The sequence below is a fragment of the Parasteatoda tepidariorum genome, chromosome 4, assembly GCF_043381705.1.
Source record: "Parasteatoda tepidariorum isolate YZ-2023 chromosome 4, CAS_Ptep_4.0, whole genome shotgun sequence".
NCBI lineage: Eukaryota > Metazoa > Arthropoda > Arachnida > Araneae > Theridiidae > Parasteatoda > Parasteatoda tepidariorum.
Genome location: NC_092207.1, coordinates 5,758,388 through 5,784,796, shown reverse-complemented (window position 1 = coordinate 5,784,796; position 26,409 = coordinate 5,758,388). Strand labels below are relative to the sequence as shown.

The following is a 26,409-nucleotide window of genomic DNA, read 5'->3' as shown; positions in this document are numbered from 1 at the left end:
TTTTAAATAATCACTTTTTGATATGGTATTTCAGTACAGTTTTATCGTAAATCCTAGTTATTTTTCGTACGTTTTTATTTCAAAACGAATATGATTTGGTCGAATGTGGTAATGAATTGTGATTTGATCAAAAACCAAATATTCGGCAAAAAAAAGAAGAAAAAATCGACTGAACGCCGTACACTTGGGGCCAAATAGCAAAATCTTTTACCAGCATAGCAATACTGAAACTAAAATTTCAATGCTCAGAATAATATTTCCTGGAAAAACGTATTCATAAATTAACTCTCAAAAATAAGGCCAATCAAGAACGTTTTTGAAAATGTCGAAAAGTAAAACAGAGGACATAAAAATCAATCTTAATTTTTGAAAAAATTTTTTTAAAGCTGAACATCTCAGTTTTTCAATTACCAGAAAAAGCCAAGAAAAAAGAATTAAGTCAACAGAAATGCTATTAAAAATTACTGCGTTATAATGAAAACGTCTAAAAAAATTTTGTTTTTATTTAAAGAAAATAAAAAGATAGAAAAAACGTTCTTAATTTTTTAAATGAAAAACTTATGCTGAAAATCTCACTTTAAATTTTTCTCATTGCCATAATTTTAGAAGAAAAAAAATTGCTATAAAATAAATTTTATTTGTAACTTTATTTTTTAAAAAAAGCTCAGTCATAATAAGAATGCCTAAAAAAAGAAAAACAGAAAAAACAAATTTTTCTCAGTTCCTGAAACAAAACTTTAATACTGAAAATCACACTTTTCTATGTTACTGGTTATTTATATTACAGTACAGGGAAAGAGTGATAATAAATTAATAGTATGAGACGTTCTGTTAAAATGCTGGGTTATAATAAAAACAGCAAAAAATGGATCCTTCTCAATTCTCAAAGTATCGAAAAAATGACAAAATTGACTTGTCTGATTATAATTTTTTAAAAAAAAGTAATATCTATAAAAATTCAAAAATTAAAAAAACTTAGAAAAATACATTTCTAAAACATATTTTGCCGAATATTTGACTGATCATTCAACCAACTGAATTTTTCACAGAAGGGTCAAATACTCGTTACATCCCTCCCTAATTTAAATGCAATGCTATTACAACTTGAGAAATTCATAAAATGGCAGAAAACGTGAATTTTTAAACTGCTCACTGTTTGTAGTTTAGATTTCAATTTTTTGTTGCTTAAGTGATATTTTTCGATAAAAAAAGGAAAATGTTTACGGTATAAAAAAATCTAATAATTAATAAAATAAAATAATAAAGCACATTACAAAATAAGCATTGAATTTTATTTTGAATTATCAGTTTTGTTTTTATTTTTGGCTTTTGTTTAAAACCTATAAATTTTCTTCAATTAAAATATTTAATTTGAATTTTTATTGCTTAATTATGTCTAAACTTTTTCCTACTTTCATTCTGTGGGCATTGCAGTTTTTTTTATTTATTCGAATTTAATTCTAAAATGAATTTTTGTATTGTTTGATATGATAAAAAAAAAATATTTCTTTTCTTCAATGTCTATTTATTTTGATAAATCTATTGTACATATGATAAAAATAGCAAGTTTTTTTCGTAAAAAAGAAAAAAAGAATAAGTTTTTTTATTTTTGAATGAATTGTAATAATGGAACACTACTAAGTTATTGATATTACTAAGTTTATTGATAAAAAAAATGGAACGCTAATGTTTAAATAAACATTACTATATTTGTCATTAACATGTCTAAATACATGTGCGGCCCTTCGTTAGCCAACCTGCTGTGCAAGTGGCCCTTCACTCAAAAAGATTGTGCACCCCTACATTATATTATATAATATTATATTACATATGTTAAATTATATAATATATAATATAATGTAATGTAATGTAATGTAATGTAATATAATATAATATAATATATTGCAAATCAATGCCGGGTATGTAAGAAAATAAAAGAATAGAATAAAGCTTTTTAAGTGCCTTGCTTGCAGTAATATAGTTTGTCTAAAGTAAGAACTCCCCTAGCCATTCCTCTGGACCCGTGGTGGTAACTATGGTAACGAGGTATAACTATTTCAAGTAGGGGTGCAGGGTCACTGTTTAGGACAAGTTTTGGCTCGGCGAGAGAAAGGTCATCTTTAGCTCCGGTCTATAGTGTTAGCCCTAGAGTGAAGAGAAGTAGCTTCTCTTAAACTTATAACCTCCTAATCTTGTTTCCATAGCAGCAGGCGGCCTCAGACTTTATGGCGGGGGGAGTTCTTACCGTAGACAAACTACAGTTATTGTACCTGTTTTCCTGTGGAGCGTCCTTCGGAGCGATTGAGTCCGCTTCCACCTCCACAGAGTCTCACTCCTATGCGGCAGTAGGCAGCAGCCATGGTGGCCCCTGGCAATACAAAGACTAAGGTAAAAGTGGCGAATGCAAAACCTTCCCTGGAGGAATCTGAGGACCAATCTTCTACGCAATACACAAACGACATCTCTCGGCTGCCAAAAAAAAAAAAAAAGAAACACTCAATTCGGATCTTATCACGAGGTTTTTCATAATGATTACCCTTCAAATATATTTTATTGAATAAAAAAATATATATTTTATTATATATTTAATATATTTTATTGTAAAAAAAAATAAAGAGTTGAAATAAACTATGCACTCTCGGAATCACAAATAAATATTTAGGGAATGTTTCCATATCGGTGCGTGTTTGCATCGCTTAAGTGACACTGCCCAGTTCTTTAACTTGGAATAAATTTTTTAAAAAACTATATTTTGTCTTATCCGGAGGTTATTTCCAAGTGAAAGTCGATGATACGAAACCTTCAATGCTATGACTTCTATTTGAGGAAGAACTATGAACTCCTTTAAGTTAAACCATAGTATCTTATAACAATTTAAAAAGCATAGTAATTAGCATCATATTAATGTTTTATCAAATATAAAAGATAAAATGGTTAACAGGCTCCAACTAAAGTTGTGGAATGCAATGTTCTTTCATCAGAAACCAACTTTCTTATTTTAATCATTCATTTGCTTTCATTGATAATTAAAAGCGACATTATTTCGAATGCGATATTGAAAGTTTTCCATAAACGATAAGACTAAGAGAAAATTTATGACAATGCTAACGTTAAGATTTTAATTTCTACAGAACTCGAGACGAAAAACGTGCCTCTTTCAATATTTCTTACTTTTTCTCTCTTTTTATACTTCTTTAGAATTCCATACTTCAAGTATCTGCAACGCTCATCATTTTCTGACATAAGTATCTGCCCATTTCTTCATCTACCTTTACAGTTCTGTAGGATTGATACTTTTTTACTATTATGTATTAAATTTTAAAATGAGTTGTTGTTTCAATGGAAAGTACACTTCTGATGACTACAACTGCTATCCGCGAAGGATCCAGCTACAATAAATATGACTAATTTCTTTTCTTTTTATTACAGATTCTTCTGTAGGTACAATTAAATATGAATATTTTTTTTATTATAGTGTCTATATTGGTAGATAATGTATTTTTTTAAGTTCATAATCTTAACCCCCTAACGTCTTCTATTATATACACTTTTATTATTACACTTAAAACTACAAGTGGTTGTAAGTGTAACGAATTTTTCATTATTTCATCTGATTTTATTTTATTAGTAGGGTGTAAATTTTTTTTTTTAAATGTTTTATTTTAATTTTTTAAATATAAATATTAGTTTGTGACCCAAAAGTTTAATTTTTTTTAACTACCATTAAAGTACCTTAAAAACGAGGATTTTCACAAAAAATCACTTTTTTATTTTATTGCTTTATAATAATGCCCAATTTTTCTAGTTTTCAAAACTGTTTTGTTTTTGAATGCACGTCAAGCAGAACTTTAGTTACAGCTATTTTAGTAACAGATGACAGCTGTCTAACTTACCGGAAATTACAAAAATGAAACCGGTAGTAGTTAATAGTTTCGGTTCTATTTCTATTTGTGTGTTTATTTTTAATTATATTTTAATTATATTTTACATTTCGTGGTTACTGTTTGTGGGTAACAGGAAAAGTTAGCATATTTTCTGATAGTTTGTTTACATTTGAAGCGTACTTTCCATATCTTGATTTTAGTTTGTTTTGAAGAAATTTATTGATTTCTTTCAAAAAAATTTGTCATCTATTTTGATAAATTTATTGAGATGGGTAAAGGACGTACTTCTCGATCTAAGAAACGTAAATATTACGGTAATCAACATGCCAACAAAAGCGATGATTTGAGTAAAGTTGATTATACCATTTCTTCAAAATTTTGTAAAGCAGATGAATCTATTACTTCAAGCTCTTCAAAATTATCGATTTCTATGGATGTCAATAAAGAACTGATCCTTTTGGATAAAAACAATCTGTGTGGCAATCGAATAATTGATATTGAGATACTGATGATGATATTAGCTTCATTATGTTGTCCGGTTTGCTATGATAACAAATTGCATTTAGAGGAAAATTCTAGATTTGGGCTATTATAAATATTATAAAAAATATTTTTTACTTCTAATTCTTAATAAAAACTATATTTATTAAAGTGGGAAAATACAGTAAGATGGTTGTTTAATAAAAAATTGTTCCTGTGTTAAATGCTTTATAAGTAGTAGACTTTTGATGTTATTCACTAAATACTTTAAAATATCGCTAAATAATACGTTAAAATATCGCTACGTTAAATATCGCTAAATACGTTAAATAAAACTAAGAAAATGTGTGAAGGAATGTGCCCCCTATAAAATATAATTACTTCCTACAGGCAAACATTCATAGTTTTTAGAAAAAATGTAATTATAAACTTTAATTGTGTTTTTCTCAAAATGAAATTTTGCTTTTTTTTTGTCTACGGAAAACAAGATAACTCAACTAATTATAATAAATTTGTCTTAAAACTTTCAGAGATTGTTTCTGGTATTGGTGGTTATATAACAGACCTCCAGAATTCAGATAACTGTATTATTTTTTGTTTTATGAGATATTTTGCAGTAGATAATATGAAGAAAATGTGAAAAAAATGGAAAAAGATGCTTAACACTACATAAATTTTTTTAATTTCATGATATCATTTAAGTTGAGGTTCATAACACTTCAGAGGGTTATACGAAACGGCTCAAAAAGTATGATAGCTGTATGTACAATAGTTTTTTTGTGTAAAGTGTTTTCCGTTAATGAGTTATTTTCATTAAAATTATCTAAAAAATACTCTCCAAACAAAAAATTTCCTGTATATTTAAATTTTCTCTATGAAATATGTTTATTTAAATTAATATACAATATAAATTGCAATAATGTTGTGGAAATCTTAATCTTTTTAAAAAATAAATATTAAAAGTAGCCTTTTAAAAAAACATTTTCATTTTTTTTATCTAGTAGAGTTAATTAATCAATTTAGAGCTATGTTTAAAGAATATTAATTTTGAATAATAATAAAAAAATTACTAAGAAAGACTATGAACACAGAAGAGGAGAGATAGAGATAAAAGAACCTCGAGCCGGGGTGAAGAATGATTCCTTTAGCCTTTCTCACTATGAGGACAGGAACGAAAAGAAGTAAAGAGAGTAACCACACCGAGAGTATGCTCCACCCCACATGACGCCTGTAGAGATGCTTGCGAAATGCTATGGGGTGACAGATGACCATGTATCGATCTAGGCTCATGACGGTCATTGTAAAAACACTCGCCGCAACAGCAACGCCTAAAAAAGAATGCGCTTGTTTTAAAATTAGAAATCAGGTAAATGAGAAAAGAAGTTAAATATATTTATGAAAGAACATTATTCTTTTTAAATTTAGAGTAACATAAAAATCAATTAAATTAAACTGTTTTATGACCTGAAAAAAAAAAATGAGGAAAAGTATAATTTTTGCCAAAAGATAAGATATTGAGAAAGATAAGATATATAAGAAAAGATAAGATATTTAATTTTTGTATAGTTTGTACTTGAGGACCAATTTTTTTTTTTTGCGTCTAAAAATTTCAATTTGATATTTTTACAATTAATAACTTCGTAACAAAAATAGCTTCAGGTTTCTGTAAACTGTTAGTGAAACTATGAATTTTATCTCTTGAATACGACTCTGAACTCTCTGAAATACGAGGGTTGGTCATAAACTGAGTGGTGCTCTTTAGAGGAAACAAATCTGCATGCATAGCTTTAAAATGAAAATTTTATGAATTTAAATAAGAAAAAAGTCTGCTACATTTGTATTCCTGGTAGCAGGAACTTTTCAGCACGAATACCACAGCATTTGCAGTTTATTTATCTCAGATTTTTAAAAAAAAATGGCGAGAAGGAAAAAAAATCTTTTTTTAATTCCTTAACTTTTCAGAATTAATATTTTGCTTTAATTCCGATGCAATTTTTTTTTCAAATCTTAATACATAAGAAAATAAATAAATATAAGCATAAGCTAAAGAGAAGTGAAAATTTTGAAAATTTCTAATTTTGAAAATTTCTAAATTTGAATTCCTAATATCGAGAATTTGATAAGCATTTCTTATCGGGAATTTTGTTCTGTTTGCAACAATGCTACACAACTGTTAAGTCTGGTGGCTTTTCTTTGAAGGTTATAACAAATTTAATTATTTAATATTTCAACAATCACTTCTTTTAAAGAATCAAAGCATTTAAAAATAAATATTGTTGACATGAGCTGCAATCTGGCCTTGTTAGAACAATGATTCGATGATTTTTTTTTTTATTTTTAAGAAAATGCAATATGTTTCATAACACTGATTAAACACGATCTTGTTTATTGTAATTATTAAGTAAACTTGAATAACTTTTCTTTTTCATTTCAGTTGCCATGTTAACTAAAAATTTCCTTGAAAATAGTGTACTCATTTGAAAACTCTCCGGCTTGAATAACTTTTCAAATTGTTAAATGTTTAAAAATTTTCGAAGATTGTCAATTTTGTTTTGATGGGATACATTTAAAAACTCACTCTAATCAGTTGGGGTACTTCCTCCAATAAATGGGGTTCGTAAGATGAAACATATTCTGCTTCATGGTCCTTGAGGACCAAAATATTGGCAACCACTGCTTTAGAACATCAGATTTTCGATTATCACTTCGGATTTAGCAATTATCAGTATCATTATATAATTGATATGTGAATTGAGAAAAAAAATATCGACCTATATAAATATTTACGTAGTAACAGTAAGAAAAAACTCATTCGTAGTTATTTTTCCATTAGTTTACCATGTATCTTTGTGTATAAGTTTGCTTCACAAACCCGCCAAAATTTCCGAAAATCAGGAAATCGACTTACAACCAGTAATAAAGTCGGGCATTCATTGATCATGAAATATAGAAGCATTATAGTCAATGAATATATGAATAACTCTGTATTAATTTGGGTTTTTTTTCAGCAGCCGATTTATGCACTCGACATACCAGAACTTTGCTATTTCGTAATCAGGCTTATATAACGGGTCGACTTACACATCTATAGGGTAAACTAACCAGTGAAGGAACACTAAAGCTTCGCTTGCCTTTTAAAAAATCATATTAATTTCAAAATTCGTAATTTTAGTTAAATGACAGTGTCAACATATTTGTTACTAATTGCAAATTATGTAAAAAAATTGTAGAGAACTTACATAATATTGTTTTAAAGTTTTGGAGGTTCAAATAACAAGTAGTAAGAAGACCAAGTGAAGGAACAGCTCTTACCAGTGAATGAACACCCAGTAAAGGAACACTTAATTTTGGTTATTTTTTAATGCTCTTTATGAATTTATAAGCCATACAAATATTTAAAAACAAGCCTATTCTTGAAATTATAACATATAAATACTTGGAAAATGTTAACTTTTTTTTGTAATCATGAATTGAAAATTAAAGTGTCAACATATTAACACATACTGTTCATTCACTGGGAAATCTATGCCCAGTAAAGGAACATGCCTGTTCCGTCACTGGTTAGAGGTTGTTTTTCGTATTTTTAACATACTTTTGATGCGGAACATCACTAAAGGTACAAGAAAATTTAAGTTTATCTTTTATTCTCATTAACTTAGAAAAAAACCCAGTAAAGGAACACTAGTTCCTTCACTGGTTTTTCATCGATTGGTGATCCAGCGAATAAACACCCCCTTATCTCAGTACTTTATTATGCTATGATGCTTAAAAAAAAAAAACGTAACTTCAATAACTATATTTTGAATTCTCTTTTTCACAGTGAGAAAAATAAAACTATTACATGCAATTAATTCCACTTCAAACATATAAATACAAACACTCACCTTATAATTTTTTCAAAGAAACAAGGTGTTGCAGAGATAATAACAAATTCAAAAATTTTTCCAGAGAAGTCTATTTGACCAGGTAATCCAAAACATTGCTAGATGACTTCCTATTGTTTGGCAGTAAGCTATTGTTACCAATCAATCTAAAGAAAAACTTTCAAATTCTTATTTTTAATCAATATATATGAAATGTTCCTTCACTGGTTGGTTTGCCCTATATGGGGTTTCGGGATAAGGTTTTTTTAAATACTAATCGTAATGTTGTGTTGAAATATTTTAGGGATTAATAGATTTACAGAAAGAAATTTATTTAGTTTATTATACATAAAATTAATTTCATGGAGACCATTTTTTTGATGGGGATATTTTCAAAGCTTTATCTACTCTAAAGAAATAACTATTAACTTGAAATTCTATGCTTATAATTTACTGAATTTATTAATTAAGTGTTTAGAATCACAAATAAAATTGATGAAAAATGATAAAATTAACAAACGAATAAAATAAGAGCAAATACGTAAGTGTTAGCTTCTCTTCCTGAACCCACTCTAACCTTTGTTGTTAGTCACATTAGTTAAAACAAATCCCTTCATTGGTATTTTTCTAAAGTTATAATTAGATGGCGCACAAATCATAAGAGGAAAAATAACTTCACACCGACATTTAAAAATTAATGAATTTGGTGAGAATGTGGCCTTATAATGGGTTAAATTGATCACATAAGTACACACTACATTCAACATAAAAATAAATTTAAAGAAACAAGAAAAATCAAGAGTTAAAATATCTAAGTTAGGGCATAATCTGCTTTTAGTCCTTGAAAAAGAAATGTTCTTTTATGTTTTTAGTATTTTGTATCGTTTCTTCTTTTTTTGAAGAACTTAAGCAAAAATAAATCCTTTCAACAAATTCAATCAAAAATGATAAAAGAATCCGATTTAAATAATCAATTCACGTAGGGAGGCAATTTATACTGTCGTAATGAAAACGTCGTTGCCTCTTCTCGTGCTTTGAATCTCTAAAATGAAAACTTGGAACTTTAAAAGTGAGGCTCTTTATTGTTAGTTTGTGCTTTTTGTCCGACCTAAGTACATTCTTTTGAAGATTAAACGAAGGAGAGTATTTTTTCTGACACAAGATGAAATATGGTAAGTAGGATATAAGTATAGAGTTAACTGTTTGTTTTTGCAGAACTGTATAGAGTATTTTATTAAAGATACATGTAACATAAAAAGTGTAATTCATTTAAATATCTGAAGTTTTTCATCGTTTTTATCTAAGTCACGCCACTAATAATTTCATCAGTTCAGACAATGCTTCATACAATGTCATCAAAGCTATCAAACTGCAGAAAATTCTTTAGATGTTATTAATTCCAAATTCTTTACTTTTTTTTTAAATCCCGTAATGGGTAAAACGCATTTCTTTTCAAAAACTGTCTTAATTTTTCCATTTCCCATTAGCAATTTTACCACATTTCTTCGCAAAAACTCGGCCTGAATCGATCGAGAGCAGTTTTAAAAATGTCGTCAGCTTTTTTTTTTTTTTTTTTTCATCTNTCATCTATCTCGGTGTACTGCACTTTGTTATCGCTTAAGCTAGCCTTTGTTTTTGATGACGCTTATAGCACCCTTTCACATTTTTGTAAACGGGAAAATTTCCTTTATGAAATGAGAAAATGGTTCAATAAAAATGTTACTAAAATAATAATAATAATAATAAACTTAGTTTTCCCAACAAGGAAGGAATAATTGTTTGAAATTTTAAAAGCATTTTTCTTGAAGCAGTGTTTTCAGAATTAATTACGATATCTAGTAAATGTGTATAATGCTATCAAGTAACACTGTAACTTCATAGAATATTTTTAGTAAAGAAAAAAATCATTATTTTATAAAAAAATTATCATATTATCTGAAGAAAATTTAATAAAAAAGTAGCAGAGATGTCAATATGAAAAATGCATGTTTTATAATTTTTATTAGTAAGTATTACCTTGCAAATAATGCGTGAATTTACACATTCCTTCTCCGAATACCCATAATTTGTAGGCATACTGACCTATGGACATCGGCATACACACAATGGAGACGAGCAGATCAGAAACAGCAAGTGTGATTAACAGAGAATTAGAAAGGCAACGCATGTGCTGAAACCTAGAAAAGAAACTTATCTGGGTAAATGAAGCTCAATCTGTTATGATACAACTTTTTAAAAAAACGCTAGTGAGCAACTAATTGACGTTTATAAAAGTTTAGATAAAGTATAAGGCGTTCATCTCTTCCACAGTTGCTTTGTGATGGGTTCTCATGTTGGAATTAATTTTATTTTATAACCGTCGTTGAACAGCATACCCAATTTTTTGCGTTTACGACTACTAATGCTCAACTCAGTAGCCTTATAATTTTGAACCCAGTCTAGAAGACAACGGAACTCCTGGATCAAGTAGTGGGAGAAATGTGCCTTCGTGGAGGACTTTTTGATGAAACTAACCCTTATTTGTGTAGCATGGAACCAGGAAAACCTTCCACGGTTGGCGGCAAGGGGAATCTAACTCATGATCCTTCTACCACTGAGGATATTCTACGTCAGCACTGTGGTCGGTGCAAGCCTGGTGGCGTAATCGTATCGACCAGCCATCGCTGTGATTCGAACTCGGCTCACCTTATTAGAAGGTGAACGCTCTATCCCCTGCTCAGTAGGAATTAATTGTGTATTATACTGTTATTTAGTAAAAATTGTCTATCTGAAATCAAGGTTAAGGAACAGGTTCATACAAACCCTTAAAAAAGCGCGCCGGCTTATCGCTCTATTATTGCTACTTACAATCTTGCTATTGGTACTTACGTGACTAGATCCAAATTATTTATTAATACAAACGCAAGGAAAGAGAACTCGTCCAAAAACACCAACAACAAAAGAAAAGAAAAAAAAAAAAACAGAACTTGTACAAAAAGAACACATGACAGGAAGTAAATTTTTGCCTCACAGAGATTTTGGGGAAACCTCACTTTTTTGAATCTGGTTGCTGACTAGCGTTATATAGTTCTTGCTTCCGCTAGATGACCATCGATAAAAATAGTTCTGTTACAGTTTTAAAAATGTACCGCAACAACAGTTGGATTCATTTTAATTATAAAGCAAATTATTAGTTATCATTTTTCATAATCTTTCTAGTTGTTCAAAAGAAATTATTTCGCAAATAATTGTTTTTTTTTTGGAATAGTTTATAAATAGTTAATTACCTCCAGAAGACGATAAGTGCTATGGAATTGGCAGATGTTGCGACGATGAAAGTGATGACGTAGAGAATGATGAGTACAAGGTTTTGTACATTGTACACTGTCAGTTTGTCCTTGTGAAAATCGTGTACCACTAGATCAAAGTCATCCCACACGTCTGATAAATTAGGAGCGAATGTGCTGTTCTGTTGGCTCAGATTCAGAGTCACGTGAACAAATTCTCTCGGCTGCTGCTGCTCCATTGCCTCCTGAAAACAATTGCGTGAGATGATTTTAATCCTTCATTTGCGCTACCAGACTCTTAATGGCTTTTTTTACAACCAATATCAGATAATTTTAATGCTTTCTTTGTTCTTTTCAACAACAATCTATGACACTTTGAAAACGTTTCTTTTTTTCCGTCAATATTAATTAACTATCATTAATTGGCATAGCTTTTTTAACTACAAATTATTAATATGAGCTGATTTTAATCCTGCCCTTGCTCTTCGCGCTATACCTATATATACGCGCGTTTTTTTTTTAATTAAGAAAACAGATTTTAAAACGAACCAAAGCACAGCCATACTGTTTAGAAAGTTTCATTCGTACCTACATATTTAAGACTTTTCCGTTCTGTATGTAGAATAAATCTTTTTTTTTCAGTTGGATTTTGATGAGCATTTTGTTGCCTTCAAATCTTATTTTCCCCAAGTCAAAATTTCTGATGGTTTTCCATTGATGGACCAACATAATCTCTATGGTAACCATCAATAACTCCCTAATGAACCATTATATTTTTGATGGTCACCAATATAAGTAACCATCACTCTGATGTAGGAATTCGAACTGATTTTTGATAGTCCAACATAAGAATAATAATTCGTTTTGAAACTTACTCAGTCGCTAGTTTCAGATCCTTAGCAAAATGTGTTAGAGAATTTGCAGATATAAAGGGAAAAGTTATCACTTTCACAAATTCCAATTGAAATTCTTTTATTAACTTTAATTTTGAAAAATAGAGAATTTGAGAGATGAGGAAATTTAAAAAATGAATTCCTTAAGTTTTCCAAAACTCTAGTCGTTTATTTATATTGACTGTATAGGAACTTATTTAATATTTTCAATTTCAATTATCTCATTATTTCAAAGTGCATAAAAAGTTGTAAACGCTTTAACTATGATCAGTTTTTCCGAAATTCTTAAATTTATTTAAAATTCCGAAATTTTTGAAAGTTAGGTTACGTAGAAAAATGAAGATGTATGTTTCATTTATATATGAGCATAATAAATTTACTTAGAGCTATATTTTGTTAAAATATTTGTCCGATAAAATCTATGAAATTTTTTTATAGTTTTGAATACCCGTCTGGGTACCTGGAACCAGCCTGGTAAAAAATCCAATTTTTACCGAGTTCTTAAATCCGGCCAGGTAGAAGTTCCAGTATTCGTCGGGTATACGGACTCGGTAAATCTCTATTAAAAACCCCATTAACTTATTTTAGTAACGAAATTGAGAAATAATGGAATAAAGATAATAGATTTCTTACTTAGTTTAAGGAAATAAAATGAAAAATATACATAGACTACTCTTAACATCTGGAAACGATAATATGTTTTAAAAAAAAAATAAATAAATAAAACATGCGAGAAAAGTGTTTTTTTTAAAGCATTATAAGAAGAATTGTTGATTCTTAAAACGTATCGTGATTAAAATTAGCTTCATATTTTAATAATTTAATTAAAATTGTTTTTTTTTTAAAAAATGAATCCTTCTTATTGCATTTGATTTTATTAAAAAAAATGAATGTTTGTGTTATACTCCCCCTTCGGGAATTCCTTAAACTTAATGAGAAATTATAATAATTAAAAAAAAAATTAATTGCTTTCTGAGCCTTTAATATTCTCGAAAATTCAAAACTGTTTACAAATGAAAAAATTTACAAAAAATAGAACGAGAGAGAGAGCGATAGGCGTGAGTGAAATCGATTCCATTGCCTGTTAAAAGCATAATTGCTTAGGCGTAAAAGAAAAAGGTCAAATTATTTCTTAGGTCACTTTATAATCTTTAATTATTTCATACCTATTCTTTTTATTTTAGCCTCAGTTAATTAAAACTGAACATTATATTAAACACTTAAATAACAGTTTATAAATTATTTTAGTAAGAATAGATTCAAACTATTAATTAAATAATGCTTATGTAAGAAGTACATTTTTAAAAATCCCTGTAATAAAAGATATTATGTTCAGATGTTGCTTTACTTACGGTATACGAATTTAAAAAAATACACGCACATTTATTTTAGTACATACGCACGCTATCAATCAATATTGTCAAATATTGACCAGTTAAGCGTGAAATGAATCAACATTTACCCCATTACCGCAGCATTGTATATACAAAACCAAATGACGAACCTGCAAAATATGAAATGTGATAAGTTCGTACTTTTAGTTAGTATGGTTATGATTTGTTGGTATTAGATGAAAGTAATTTCTTCGTGCAACAAATAGGTTCATACTTATACTTAATAATTTTGAATTTTTTTTTCTTTTAAAAAAAGAAATTTTAGCTAGCATCGTGTAATATTAAAATAACCATTATAATAACCTAGAGGAGATGCGTGAAGCATTGTCCGGTATTCCCTACACTGATGTTTTTTAAGGTGAAAATCCTTACCTGGTATTCTCTACACTGTTTTTTGCCTAATCGGATATAAGAATGCCCTGTAGTAATAAATAAATTAAAATAAAATTTGTGTCATAAAAATTTTATTTATTGGTTGAAGAAAATGTTATTTTTCTCTGTTTGTCAACTCAGTAAAATACAGTTTTAAAATAAAAAAGCAAAGAATAGAGGGAAAAAGAATGGTTTTGTGTTTTCTGTGAGTTATGTTTGTCAAATTATATCATGCTTTGCTTAGAGAGCATTTGCCCTTGTATGAATTGCCGCTCTAGTTCGAAAACCATTAATATGCACTAACCTGCAAATTAACCATAGGATAATCCGTGCAGAAGCAAAGGTTTTTCCCAATTTACCTAGATAATCTGCGCATAAACAGTATGGTTAAAGTTTTTCTCATTGTGTCAACTAATTTGTTAACTGTATTAATTGACTTTAGATTGGTTCTGATTCAAGCATGCTTGGGAACTAAACACTGGGAGTTTCGCGTTCGGTTGACCATCTAACCGGAACATCTCAGATGGGCACAGTAGGCCTTGGCCCTCGATGGGCTGTCGTGCCACTGAGTTTAGTTTTAGTTGGTTCTGATTGATTCTATCAACCAATGTGTTGAATGTAGTTAATTGATTTTTAGAGATCAAAAAATAAGTAACATTTTGTTAATTTAAGCCTAAAGAAAGTTGTTGTTGTTGTTCCAGCCTAGAGAACAAGAGACTAGTTGGAGAAGTGCAGATTATCTAGGTGGTTTGCAGGTTACCTTGATAATTTGAGAAATGAAACCCTTTTTTTGACACGGATCACCTTAATTAATCTGCACATTAGCAAAATAGTCTGCTGTTCTACCTCTCAGCACTAACGCATGCAATTCCTAGTGTAAAGTATCGAACAATTCTCATAAATCTCTCCAAGCATTTTATACATAACTGTAACAGTAGTGCCACCTGAAAAAATCTGTTATTGGATACTCGAAGGTTCTAATCGAAAACTTCCCGAATCTTCTTTTATGGGCGTATAGAGCAATCTATTCCTATTTTTTCTATCCGTATTTTATCCCTATCCGTATTTTATTCCCTATAAAAGAACATTCTTTATTGTTATTTAATGCGGGTGTCACAGTATTTGAGTGATGAATGATAAAAGACCAAAGTTCTAACAAAACATTATTTTTTCTACACAGTTAAACCATCATTTAATTATAGTATAAAAGTATAATTAGTCTATTCATCTGGTAATTGTGAAAATGGGAAGAATCTTTATAATTGAAGTTGCTATAAGAAACTTAATAAAACTAAAATAAAAATGATAACACCCTGAGAAACTTTTGTTCTAATGATTTCGCAACGGATTTTCGCAAACTAAGTGTCGATCATATTGGTTCAAAGGGGTGACCTCAAATATGCTAATTAATTAGTGGTACACATTAAGTTATAGAATCGGCTAAGAAAACGCACTTTTTCTGAATAAATGTATTTTTTTATGACAGATTTGGATTTTTTGAATATCGAAATATAGAGATTAACAATGAGTGTGACTTCAGTTCACATATTTTGGTTAAGTTAAAGGCATTTAAAATCAGGAAATTAAATACTTTTCATTTCTGATGATTTTATTTTGTATTCACGTTGATTTAGTTTTTTATCGAAAGAAAATGAGACGATTAAAGTAGTCCGTTTAAAAAAAAAAAACCTTTTTAGTAGAAAAGGAAGCACCATTTCACTAAATTAATACAATCTAAAAATTATTAAATTCAAATTTCATTTAACGTCCCAAAATGCCTCTGCTTTCAATTGCTCTTTTATATAATTTTATTACTACTATTAAATATCGTTTACAATCGCAAATCTTATTTTTCCGTGAAAATTTAAATGCATGCATGCCTGGATTGTGCTTTGTTTCTGAACTGCAGGTAATATATGTAATATAGCGCTTCGGTGGTATAGCTGATGGAGCTCTCGATCCTGGACAAAACTACTGGCAGCAATCTGTCTTGAACTGAAAGTCTTCTCGTTGGTGTCGAGTACCAGAAACTCATGTGACATACACCCTAATTAGTAATTTTTTATTTTATAACAGTCGTTGAACAGCCGAGCCAATTTTCGGGTTTATGATTGCTAATGTTCAACTACGCAGTCTTGTAATTTTAAATCCAATCCACAAGACAACTCCTGGATTCCAAGACAACTCCAAGTATTGGGAGAAATTTGCCTTTCGTGGAGAACTTTTTTAATGGAACTTATCCGCATTTGAGTTACATGAAGAGAAAGACCACGAAACCCTCTTACGGTTAGCCTGATGACAAGGGGACTCTAACCCATGATCCATTTACCAGTGAGGATATTTCACGTCAGCACTGTGGTCGGTGCTAGTCGGATGCGGAATTCGTATCGACCAGCCATCGCTGGGATTCGAACTCGGTTCACCTCATTGGAAGGAGAACGCTCTATTTCCACAGCCATCAAGGCTGTCTAATTCCTACTTAACTGACCAAACGCATGAATCCAACTAAGACTTACATGCGAGACACTTTGTGGCTATGAAGGTGGATCAAAAATATTATAGACAACCCCTTGTGTGAATATTTCGTGAATATTCTGAAGACACTAAACAATTGATGAAATAGAGACCTGCTTCTCTCCAAACCAAAATTTTATTTATACCTATCAAAATTGCAAACAAAAAGAGTTACAGGTAAAGGTTGAAATAACCTTGTATATCTCCATCTAAAATAAATCCCTTCATTTGCATCAGCAAGCTCTTAAAACGTTTGAAGCCCGTTATCCATGATAATCAGGTCCATATTTATTGAATAGTGAGTTGTTTAATACAAGCAACCTTGTAAGTTATCTAGTTCTAGAAATATGGAAAGCCGTAAAATGTAAATTGAGTAGCCTTATGCCGGAGACAACAAAAGAGTATATTTTCATTAGAAGAGTGTTTTGGGAATATGAGAGGGGAATACTATTGGAGAGTGAGTTTTGTTAATAAAGGAGCGTTCTTTATAAGTAGATTATTATTACTATTTAAGCAGTTCTTTTTTTTTTTTGTATAAATACTTTAACGTAAAATCATTTAGCAAAAAATGTCACATTTTATGTTGTCAAAAATATGTCCATGAAAGTTTTGGAGCAATAAAATTATTTGCCACATTTTTAAACCCTCCAGGAGAGCGTTTTTGGCTAGAAACACCATGATTTTCACTTAGACAATCAGATAATTCTGCGTAATTATATAGCGGAAATTTCATAAGCTAATAAATCACCTATTTGGAAAAAATACGAAGAAACAGTTTGATCTAAAATAACTACCCATGTGAAAAGTGAGTCTTCACATTATTTTGCCTTTCATTTCTATTACATGTTTCGTAATAAATGGTGATAGTTGCAATAAAGGCAATGAACAAAAGTTCAAAAAGGTTTTAATTTATAATTATTACTGTAAAGCTAAGCAAGCAGATTTTGTTATTTTAAATAATTTGCTTGTTTTTAACATTACGCTTTGCAATCTAACGTGGTAAAAGAGTGTGTGTTGTTTTACTTTTAGCTACTGTACCTAATTGAAAAAAAATTATTAAAGGGGAAATTTATAGGAAGGTGCGGTTAATCAAATCGTAATGTACGAGAAAATAAGTCGAAAGAAATATTAATAAATCAAAGATTTCACGGAGTAATTTTTAAAAAGATTGCATACAAACCACAAACCGTGACCAAAATATAGAAATTTGTAGTGAGTGAAATAACACCTCAGTAACAATTGCGGTGAGGGGGGGGGCGCATAAGGTTTGAGGAAGCACGATCCAAAAATACTACACTACAAGTAGGGGTGCACAACCTGCGACCCGCGGTAGCACCTGAGCGTATTAAAACAAAAAAACTATTATAATTTTTTATGCTAAAATTCACATTATAAATAACCCTTAACTAAACTCTGAATTTAATTATAGTAAGATCGTGAGTTACTTCCTTGTATTATTAAGATAAATATAATTTTAATGTTGTTATTCTGTAAGTGTATATGGTGTTCCAATTTAATACTTTTTTTCTAAATTCTGCTTTTTCATTGCGATTATTAATTCTTTATTAACTCATATTAAAATAATTTAAATTTTAATCTATAAATTAATTCAAATTAAAATAAAAGGGATGATTATAAATTCCAAAATGTCCCGAGGATAAGTAAGGGAATAGAACAAGTAATTAAAAAAACATTTTGAAAACTATCTTCATGAACTGGCAGACGATTGAGCATACCCTGACATTACAGTACATTTACAGTACACTTTTAAATTAAATGTTTCGATTGAACTCATCTTTCCATCTGTAAATATTCACCACCCACAATTTTTTCAATTTTATGTTCTCAAATGTTTTCAATTCATCATGTTATAATAATGTTTGTAATCAACCAGTACTCTCTGGATGCCCCCTAGCGGGACAGGGTTGAGTAATCAAAAATAATTCCAAAATGTCTTTTCATAGCGTTCTTGTCTCATATTATAATTTTAAAAAATTATGTTAAGTCTAAGATAGGGCGTATTTATAATTCTTGCAGGGGGGGGGCACAACTAAGTCTGTGTACGCCACTGGCGAGAGTGAAGCCAACTCGAATTGCAATGAAAAGAAAACAGCTCCGAGGGAAGGCGAGTTGAGAAGAAATTTGAGAAGGACCTGTTTTTTAAAATAAAAATTATTATGAAGAGTCTATTTATAATTTGTGAGAGGTTCATTAAGCTGATCCGAATTTCTACAAACATGAAAAATAATTTATTATTCATTCCCAAATAAATTAGCATACCCTCCAACTTATGAGGATTTTGAAAATAATTCTTTCTAGTGGTAGCGAACCAAAGTAGAAATTTTTAAAGCAAATGGATCTCTCATAAAACTTTTATCAGAACCATAAGCCATATGGCCTGCACTTTTATAAGTAATACTGGACAAGTTACACTAAAATTAATTTTTTTTAAATATTAAGACATTAATTTTGCTACCGTCTGAAAAGAAGATTTCTGAAACTACGGAAATTCCGTAGCAGTTGGAGGGTATGAATTAGTTATAACAACCAAATAAATTTCAGATATCTTTTTTCCCCCCACTTAAACTTCAACTGTTTGTATCTTGATAAACCAAAAAAGGTAGATCGTTTTGATCATTCATTTTTTCAAGATTACTCAAATTATTATTTTTTTTAAATATGCATTTTAACTTGAATCGTAATTATGACGTAGTACATCTATAATAATATGTGCACACAGCCAACCAAATTGTATTGTTATCAAAATGGACATTAACATTTTAATGACATATTAAACAAAAGGAAAAAAAAAGACTCAAATTTAAGGAATTAATACTTAATAAATTGAAAACTAAGCACAATAAAAATGTAAAAGGTGCAGAGGAAGCAGTTATGCATGTGCTCTTAAAGTAAGTAATTCGATATATACGAAACTGAAATCGCATTTCGCAAATAACAGTGGGCGAAGAAGAAAAAAAAAAGAAAAAATAAAGCCCTTAATAACTTTTAATTCTAATGATCAGATTTTCACTTTCTAGAACTCAATCTTAATGGCTTGAGGAGGTGACCTCAAATATGCTAAGTAAAACCTCAAATAAGCGAAATGAGACGCAAAAACGTACATTCTCTGAATAAACATACTTGACTTTGAAATATAGCAGCAATATGGAAAATATGGTCAGAAGAGCACTCCGAAGTTTGGATCCCTTAATGTAAATTTTACCTTTTACATATTTCGCCATATTCGAAAACTTTTGAAGCGAGTTAAAAAATTATTACACCCAATTGTAAAATTCGTATATCCATATAAAAATTTACTTTCAGTAAATATTTATTCTTTTTCATTAATTTATTTAGAAATTGTCGAAAAAATTTTGAATTGTAAGGCATAAAATTTTTTTGCCTCATTTTAATGAACATAATGTTTTTACACGTTGAAATACAAAATTCGAGTGAAATCGGTCCAATAGTTCCCGAGAAATTGAATTTTGAAAGAATTATATTTTTAAATTCCGATTTCTCAGGAACTATTCGACCGATTTCGCTGAAGTGTTGTATTTTGCCATGTAAAATTACATTCTTTGAAATGATGTAAAAAAATTTTACACCTTACGATTCAAAAACTTTTCGTCCATTCTTAAATAAAATAATATAAGTAATAAATATTTACTAAAAGTTAATTTTTGAACGGAATTATCTTTGGATAAACGATTTTGTAATTGAGTGTAAATTTTTTTTAATTCGCTTAAAAAATTGTCGAGAACTAGCGAAATACGCAGAAGGTTAAGTTTAGACGTTAAATTTACATTAAGGGGTCCAAACTTTGGAATGCTCTCCTGACCAAACTATTGGGATCATATTTCCCAGATTGCGGCTTTCCTCGATATTTTGGGGGTAGTAAATCCGAATTGCGTCGGGGGAAAAAAAGGTATATTTATTCAAAAAAAGTACGTTTTTGTATTTGATTTCGTAACTTAAAATATGCTCTGCACTTATTCATTAGCATATTTGAAGTCACTCCCACGAACCATTAAATTTGAGTTCCAGAACGTTAAAATCTGATCATTAGATTAAAAGTTATTCAGAGTGATCAGTTTTTTTTTCTTTTTTAACCTTCCTACCTATAAACTAGACTGAAAGCGTTTCAAATGGACACTTTAGCTGGTTTTCACAAAGACCCTGTGTCAGTTAGTACAGTGGTTCCCAACTCATTGGCCCTCAAATGGGCCATGGACACAATGACACTTGACGGTGGCTTACGCCAAGATTTTAAATCTTGGTGTCTAATGCCATTTATTTGGTCTAGTATACTAGTCGGTCTAGTGTTTGGACTACTCGTATTGAGATGTGGCCGTTATTTGTTACACAAATAAAGAGGTTGGGAAATTATGAATCTTTAGAATAATTATCAAAAAATGAAGTACGAAACGCAAATAATTATTTTAGAGTAGAGGAAGCATTGCTTTTCTAATCTGTTGAGTCAGAAAGACAGGATACAAAGCACCAAAACCAGTTTGATTGCAAGAAGTGTGGTCACTCTGGCTTTTCCAACAATCACCCTTTAACTCATCTCTGTTTTGACAAGCTATTAAATAGGTTTTGATGCCTTCTTCAACAGTGATTTGTTAGGTTTTGCTACTATTTTTCCCCTTGTTTAAAGTTTATTAACGTCCCCTAATATGACTACTCTTTTTAACATGACTTTTTTTAAATATACGTTAAGGGCGTACAATACGAAACATCTTGTATATTGTTTGCCCGCACTCTCATAGGAAATTGTTTTCTCACATGAATACTGTCCAGTATATTAATGATGGTAATAATAAAAAATATTTCTTAATTTTTGAAAACTTTGTTACGGTAAATATAAGGTGCCTTTAAATGATGCATGATAGATACGAAATAAAAATACTTCTATGATTTCTGTACATTATTAATCTGTACAGTATCTGTACATTATTCCGTGCTGCGGTATGAACTCGCGTCCTAAAGCTGGCTTACTGCCTGCAGGAACGGTTATGATTTAAGTACAATAGTGTTTACATGTACAGTAAAGTGAGGTCCATGAATGATGGATACAAAATAGTTGGATTTCTTTTTACAATCCTAATGCGAGTTTCTCCCTACAACTAAATTTTACATCCGAAACTTACTCAGCATTCTTCATACTACGAAATAGTTTTACTACCTATTTTTGTCATTTTTAGAACTTTTTCAAATCTATTGTCATTTTTATAAAAATTCTTGCAGTATGTACCAAAACTCCCTCTTAAAACTTTAAAGAAAATCACAAAATGCGAGGAAAAAAAAATCACAGAATTTTTCAAGTAAACTAAGCATATTAAAATATATTCTCTAAATGAATAAATTACATTACCTTCACTTTTGATCATTTAATTAATATAATAAAAATTAAAACAAACTTATATATACCAACTTCATTTTTGCATCAAACTCAGAAGGTACTTTAAAAATTACTACACTTACTAAAACATTCGTAATATTTACGTTAATAGCTGCAAACATCTTTAAATTACGTATAACGAAATTTTCTCTATTGAATTAAAGAAAAATATCGTAAATTTAAGTGTACAGAAATGTATCTGTTGTTCATGCAAAAACCACTTTAACAAGTGCCTGTGATAGTATGCAAATTAATTAATAAGTTTGTAATTTGAGAAATTAACCAATTTTTTGGCACTTTAACAGATTACCCAAGTTAATATACCCATTCGCTAGATAATATGAAATTTCTTCACTTTAACCATTTATTTAAGGAAAAGTATTACCTTATTTTCAAATAAACAAAACTTAGATATTTAACAAAGAACAGTTTCATTTATAATAATAATAAACAATAGCTACCTTTACTTATGGCTTCCTTCCCTTACTGAATCCACTGATCAAGTGATGAGCTCCAATAATTGTCACAATTCAAAAATGCGAAGAACATTTTGTTGTAAAAATTAATTCTCCTACTCGGCGCACGATCCGCCAATCAAACAGCTAGTTTATCACTGACGTAAACTCCAGATGGCCGTTGTCATTGGACCTTTTCTTTGCAGACGATATCAGAGAGAATATTAGCTTTATCATCTAAGAGTTCTGAGTTTTCACGTTCCAACTGTCCGAAACTTTTTTTCTTCTCTTGGACATGGACAGAATAAGAAAAATGGATAAAAATGTTAAGCTCCATCAAAAATATCCCTCGTTTTATTTTCTAACTTTACTTGATACAATGATATAAAAAAATTAACCGCTAAATAATGAACATAAATATCATTTATCAATTTTAGAAAATCAGTTTCAATTTTAAAGTCTGTTTGTTAAGAATAAGAACAAGACTTTGATAACATTTGCTTCTTTTGCAAATTTTATCAAACTTCGTAATCTTTTTCTCCTTTAAGGCAGTTTCTTGAGATTGCGCTAGAATTTTAAGGGTTTCTTGGCATTTGTTTTTCAATAAAGGATTTATCACAGCATTGAGACATTTTTGATAATTTTTTTTATACTTTTGTTAATTACACCAACTTGCAATATTTCCTATAACCTAGTTTTTTTTCACATGTTACTTTACTATTTAAGATTTATTTCGAACTTTAATGAAATATAAATCTCGATTTCTATTAGTACACAAATTTTAATACAATTATATGTAAATGTAGGATAAAATAGAGTTTTAGACTCATATTTTTGTTTGTTTATAGCTATAAATTTGGGAAATGAATGACATTTTTTGATGTTTATAAAGTAATTGCTTTCCTATTTTTATCAACGTTTGTAGAAATTGTTTTGCTTAGGTCAGAGTCAGAGCTCTTATGAACTTATATACTTATATAATCAAATTATTTCCTTTGACTAAATTTAGCAATCTTTATTTTATATATACAGTCGGACCCCGATTTAACGAACCCCTATTTAACGAATTTTGCGATTTAACGAATTTTTTTTTAACCCCAGCAAAAACAGAGTTAAAAACCCCTAATTAACGAATAATTAACCTCGAATTATTTCAGCATCCGGAAAAAATATTTTTCATTAATTTTGATCAGAAAAATATTGCATTTTTTTGTAATTGGCAGATTCTAAAGGGAAAAAAATCTTTCCTGGGAGGAATAAAATAGAAAAAGTGCATATTCGTCTCAAACAAAAGAAAAGCCCGCAACAGGGAAAAACAAAATTCGTCGTGGGTAGGTGGGCAAAGTCAATAAGACATAAAATCCTGATCTACATATTTATACTATAGTTGATACTTAGTATAACAACTGTCATCTGGGCAAAATCGGGCATTATAACGTATAATCGTTTTAATGTATAGTACGCAAAAATATCGATTAATAACCCATAGTAAAAATATATATCTATATTTTTGACCAATTTTAACAATGCATTGTTAACTAATAAGAATTTAATAACTGACAGAAAGATTGGTTATAACGCATATATTAATATATATGTAAAAGTTTCCTTTAAAATAATAGGTAAAATATGCTGGCTTGAAGTTGCCATTTTCTATAAATAACATACATCTTAATGTGCTTCAACTTGACCACACTAGGGGACTGACATTCCCCAAAAAGAATTTCAAACAAAAAAAAGAAAAGTTTATCAATTTTTTTTTATTAATAGAAAGTTACACAGATCATAATGATCATAAATTACTACCATCTAGGACTTAAGATATGAATTTTTATTCCTTCATTCAAAAGTGATTTAAGGTAGTTTTAAATTCATTGTGGGGTAACATAATTATGGTTTCAATGATTTTTTTTTCTGAATCAGATTACTACAGTTTTATAGGGTCACTATATTGAAATAAACAGTTCAGTGAAGTCATTATAATGGTCTCTAAAATAGCATTGCATCGATTCAATAGCAAACGGGACTCTGTGGAGTTGTTGTAATGAAACGATCGCTGTGATGGGGGTCGTAATAAAGAGAGTAAACTGTATTTGGTGGTGTTTAAAGAAAGGTTTGTCAGCTGAAATATGTAAAGAATTTTAAAAAAGAAACAGTAATTTTTTTTTTCAGTTTCAGGTAGCCAATCCGAGACAATTTCACTTCCTGCTACAAATTTCCTCGCTTTCAATTTTTTTCAATCTCTCTACTTCCTTAAGAGTTAGAATAATCATTTCTCACCGATTTCAAATTCTTTTTATGACAAGTTACAGTACAAGAAATAAATGTTTATTTAATATGTAAAATTGTTGTTGTTGTCGACGTATGCTAGGCAGAGGGGCGTGTTATTGTTCTTATTTTCCAGTGGCGCCATCTATGGCCAAGAATTTGACTTCTTCCACACCATTCGTCACACCCAGTTATAAGGCGGACCCATTCATACATCCATTCATTCATCCACAGATCGTACTTTTGACCTGAATCAGACAACGATCGATCTCCAATCCAGTACCCCCAGAGGTTTTGATTGGTTATGGGAACATGTTTTGGAGGACTTTTGAGACTCGTCAGATTTAACCTGCATCAGTCACTTTACTACAGGGGAGTCTTCGGCCGGCCGGGTTCGATCCCACGAACTCTCGGACAGGGGCCCAGCGCCCTACCGACCAGGCTATCCCGGCCCTATATGTAAAATTTTTTTTGAAGTATTGAATAATTATGAAGTTATTATTTGAAATTTGCTCTTTTTTAAGTTCTAAGATTAGATTTCAGACTTTTTCTTGTAATCTCAATAGCATTTATTGTTTAGTGTGAAAGATTTATCAAATTTCTCCATAAAAAAGGATTCTTACTCTAAACAAATTAATAGAATGCACCTTACCAACATCGTCCCGACAATGGTGATTAGCGTGCGAAGCATTCTGATATACAAAAAGTTATCATTACATATTTATTTTTGGAAATTATCTCCACTATAAAAGCAGAAATGTTTGCTTGCTGTGGACCGAATTCAAAACTCCGGATAATTACAAAACATGACCTGATTGAAAATAATTGTCGTTATGAAACAAGAGCTCACAGTCTCTTCCAATCACAATTCCGCAGACTTATAATAAATACGTAAATTGAAAAGTGATACCACCTTTTCAGTTGTTAAAAGCAATCGACATTAAGTGGTTAAGAAATCGAGTTAAATGGAATGTTTCTCTGAAACAGACGATTGTCATTGCCTCACTCCATATTTATTTCTAAGAATTACCGAATGAATGAATTATGTGCAGATCTTCTTCAAATTAAATAATCATACACACTGAAGAACCGCCATTATCTGAATTGAAGAATTAAGATGTCGGCTATTTTAATCAGTTAATTTTATTAAAAATAATTGTAAGAGTGAAAAAGGAGGGAAGCAGAAGGGAAGAAATGGAATTAAAGAAATAGAAATACGAAGAAAGAAACATTCGACTTCACTAAAGAGGCAGATAATCGTTGTTTTCCCTCAAAGAAAAGAAATGATCAGAAAAATTGAAATAGAAAGAAAGAAACGAACAGAAATAAAGAAACATTCAAGTTCATTAAAAATGAAAATAATGGTATTTTTCTCCTAAAAAAAATAGAGAGGAAGAAACGAAAAGACAAAGAAACATTAATTAAACTTCATTCATGATACAAATTATTGTAGTTTTCCTTCAACAAAAAAAAGAGATAGAAGGAAAGTAATAGAAAGAAAGAAATTGAGAGAAACAGAACGAAATAAAATGAAAGGGAATAAAGAAACATTCAACTTTTAAATCATTCTATAGTTTTTCTACTAGGAAGGTTGCATAAAGGAGAAACACTTTTAC

General features: G+C 29.9%; 1 protein-coding gene across 3 annotated transcripts in view; it reads right to left on the bottom strand.

Annotated features, from left to right (window-relative positions):
- The window catches only part of LOC107442448 (QRFP-like peptide receptor), a 32,448-nt gene extending 9,766 nt beyond the window's left edge, over positions 1-22,682 (bottom strand). For 2 of the 3 annotated variants that reach the window (XM_016056022.3, XM_043053875.2), the window contains exons 1-5: positions 22,532-22,682; positions 11,494-11,738; positions 10,244-10,404; positions 5,482-5,692; positions 2,271-2,469 (exon numbers count right to left, since the gene is read on the bottom strand). In XM_016056022.3, coding sequence (XP_015911508.2) covers positions 2,271-2,469; positions 5,482-5,692; positions 10,244-10,404; positions 11,494-11,732 — 810 coding nt within the window. In that variant the 5' untranslated portion in view covers positions 11,733-11,738; positions 22,532-22,682. The remainder of the gene's footprint in view (positions 1-2,270; positions 2,470-5,481; positions 5,693-10,243; positions 10,405-11,493; positions 11,739-22,531) is intronic. The other variant, XM_071179375.1, reaches the window with a different exon arrangement.
- Positions 22,683-26,409: the final 3,727 nt, after the last annotated feature.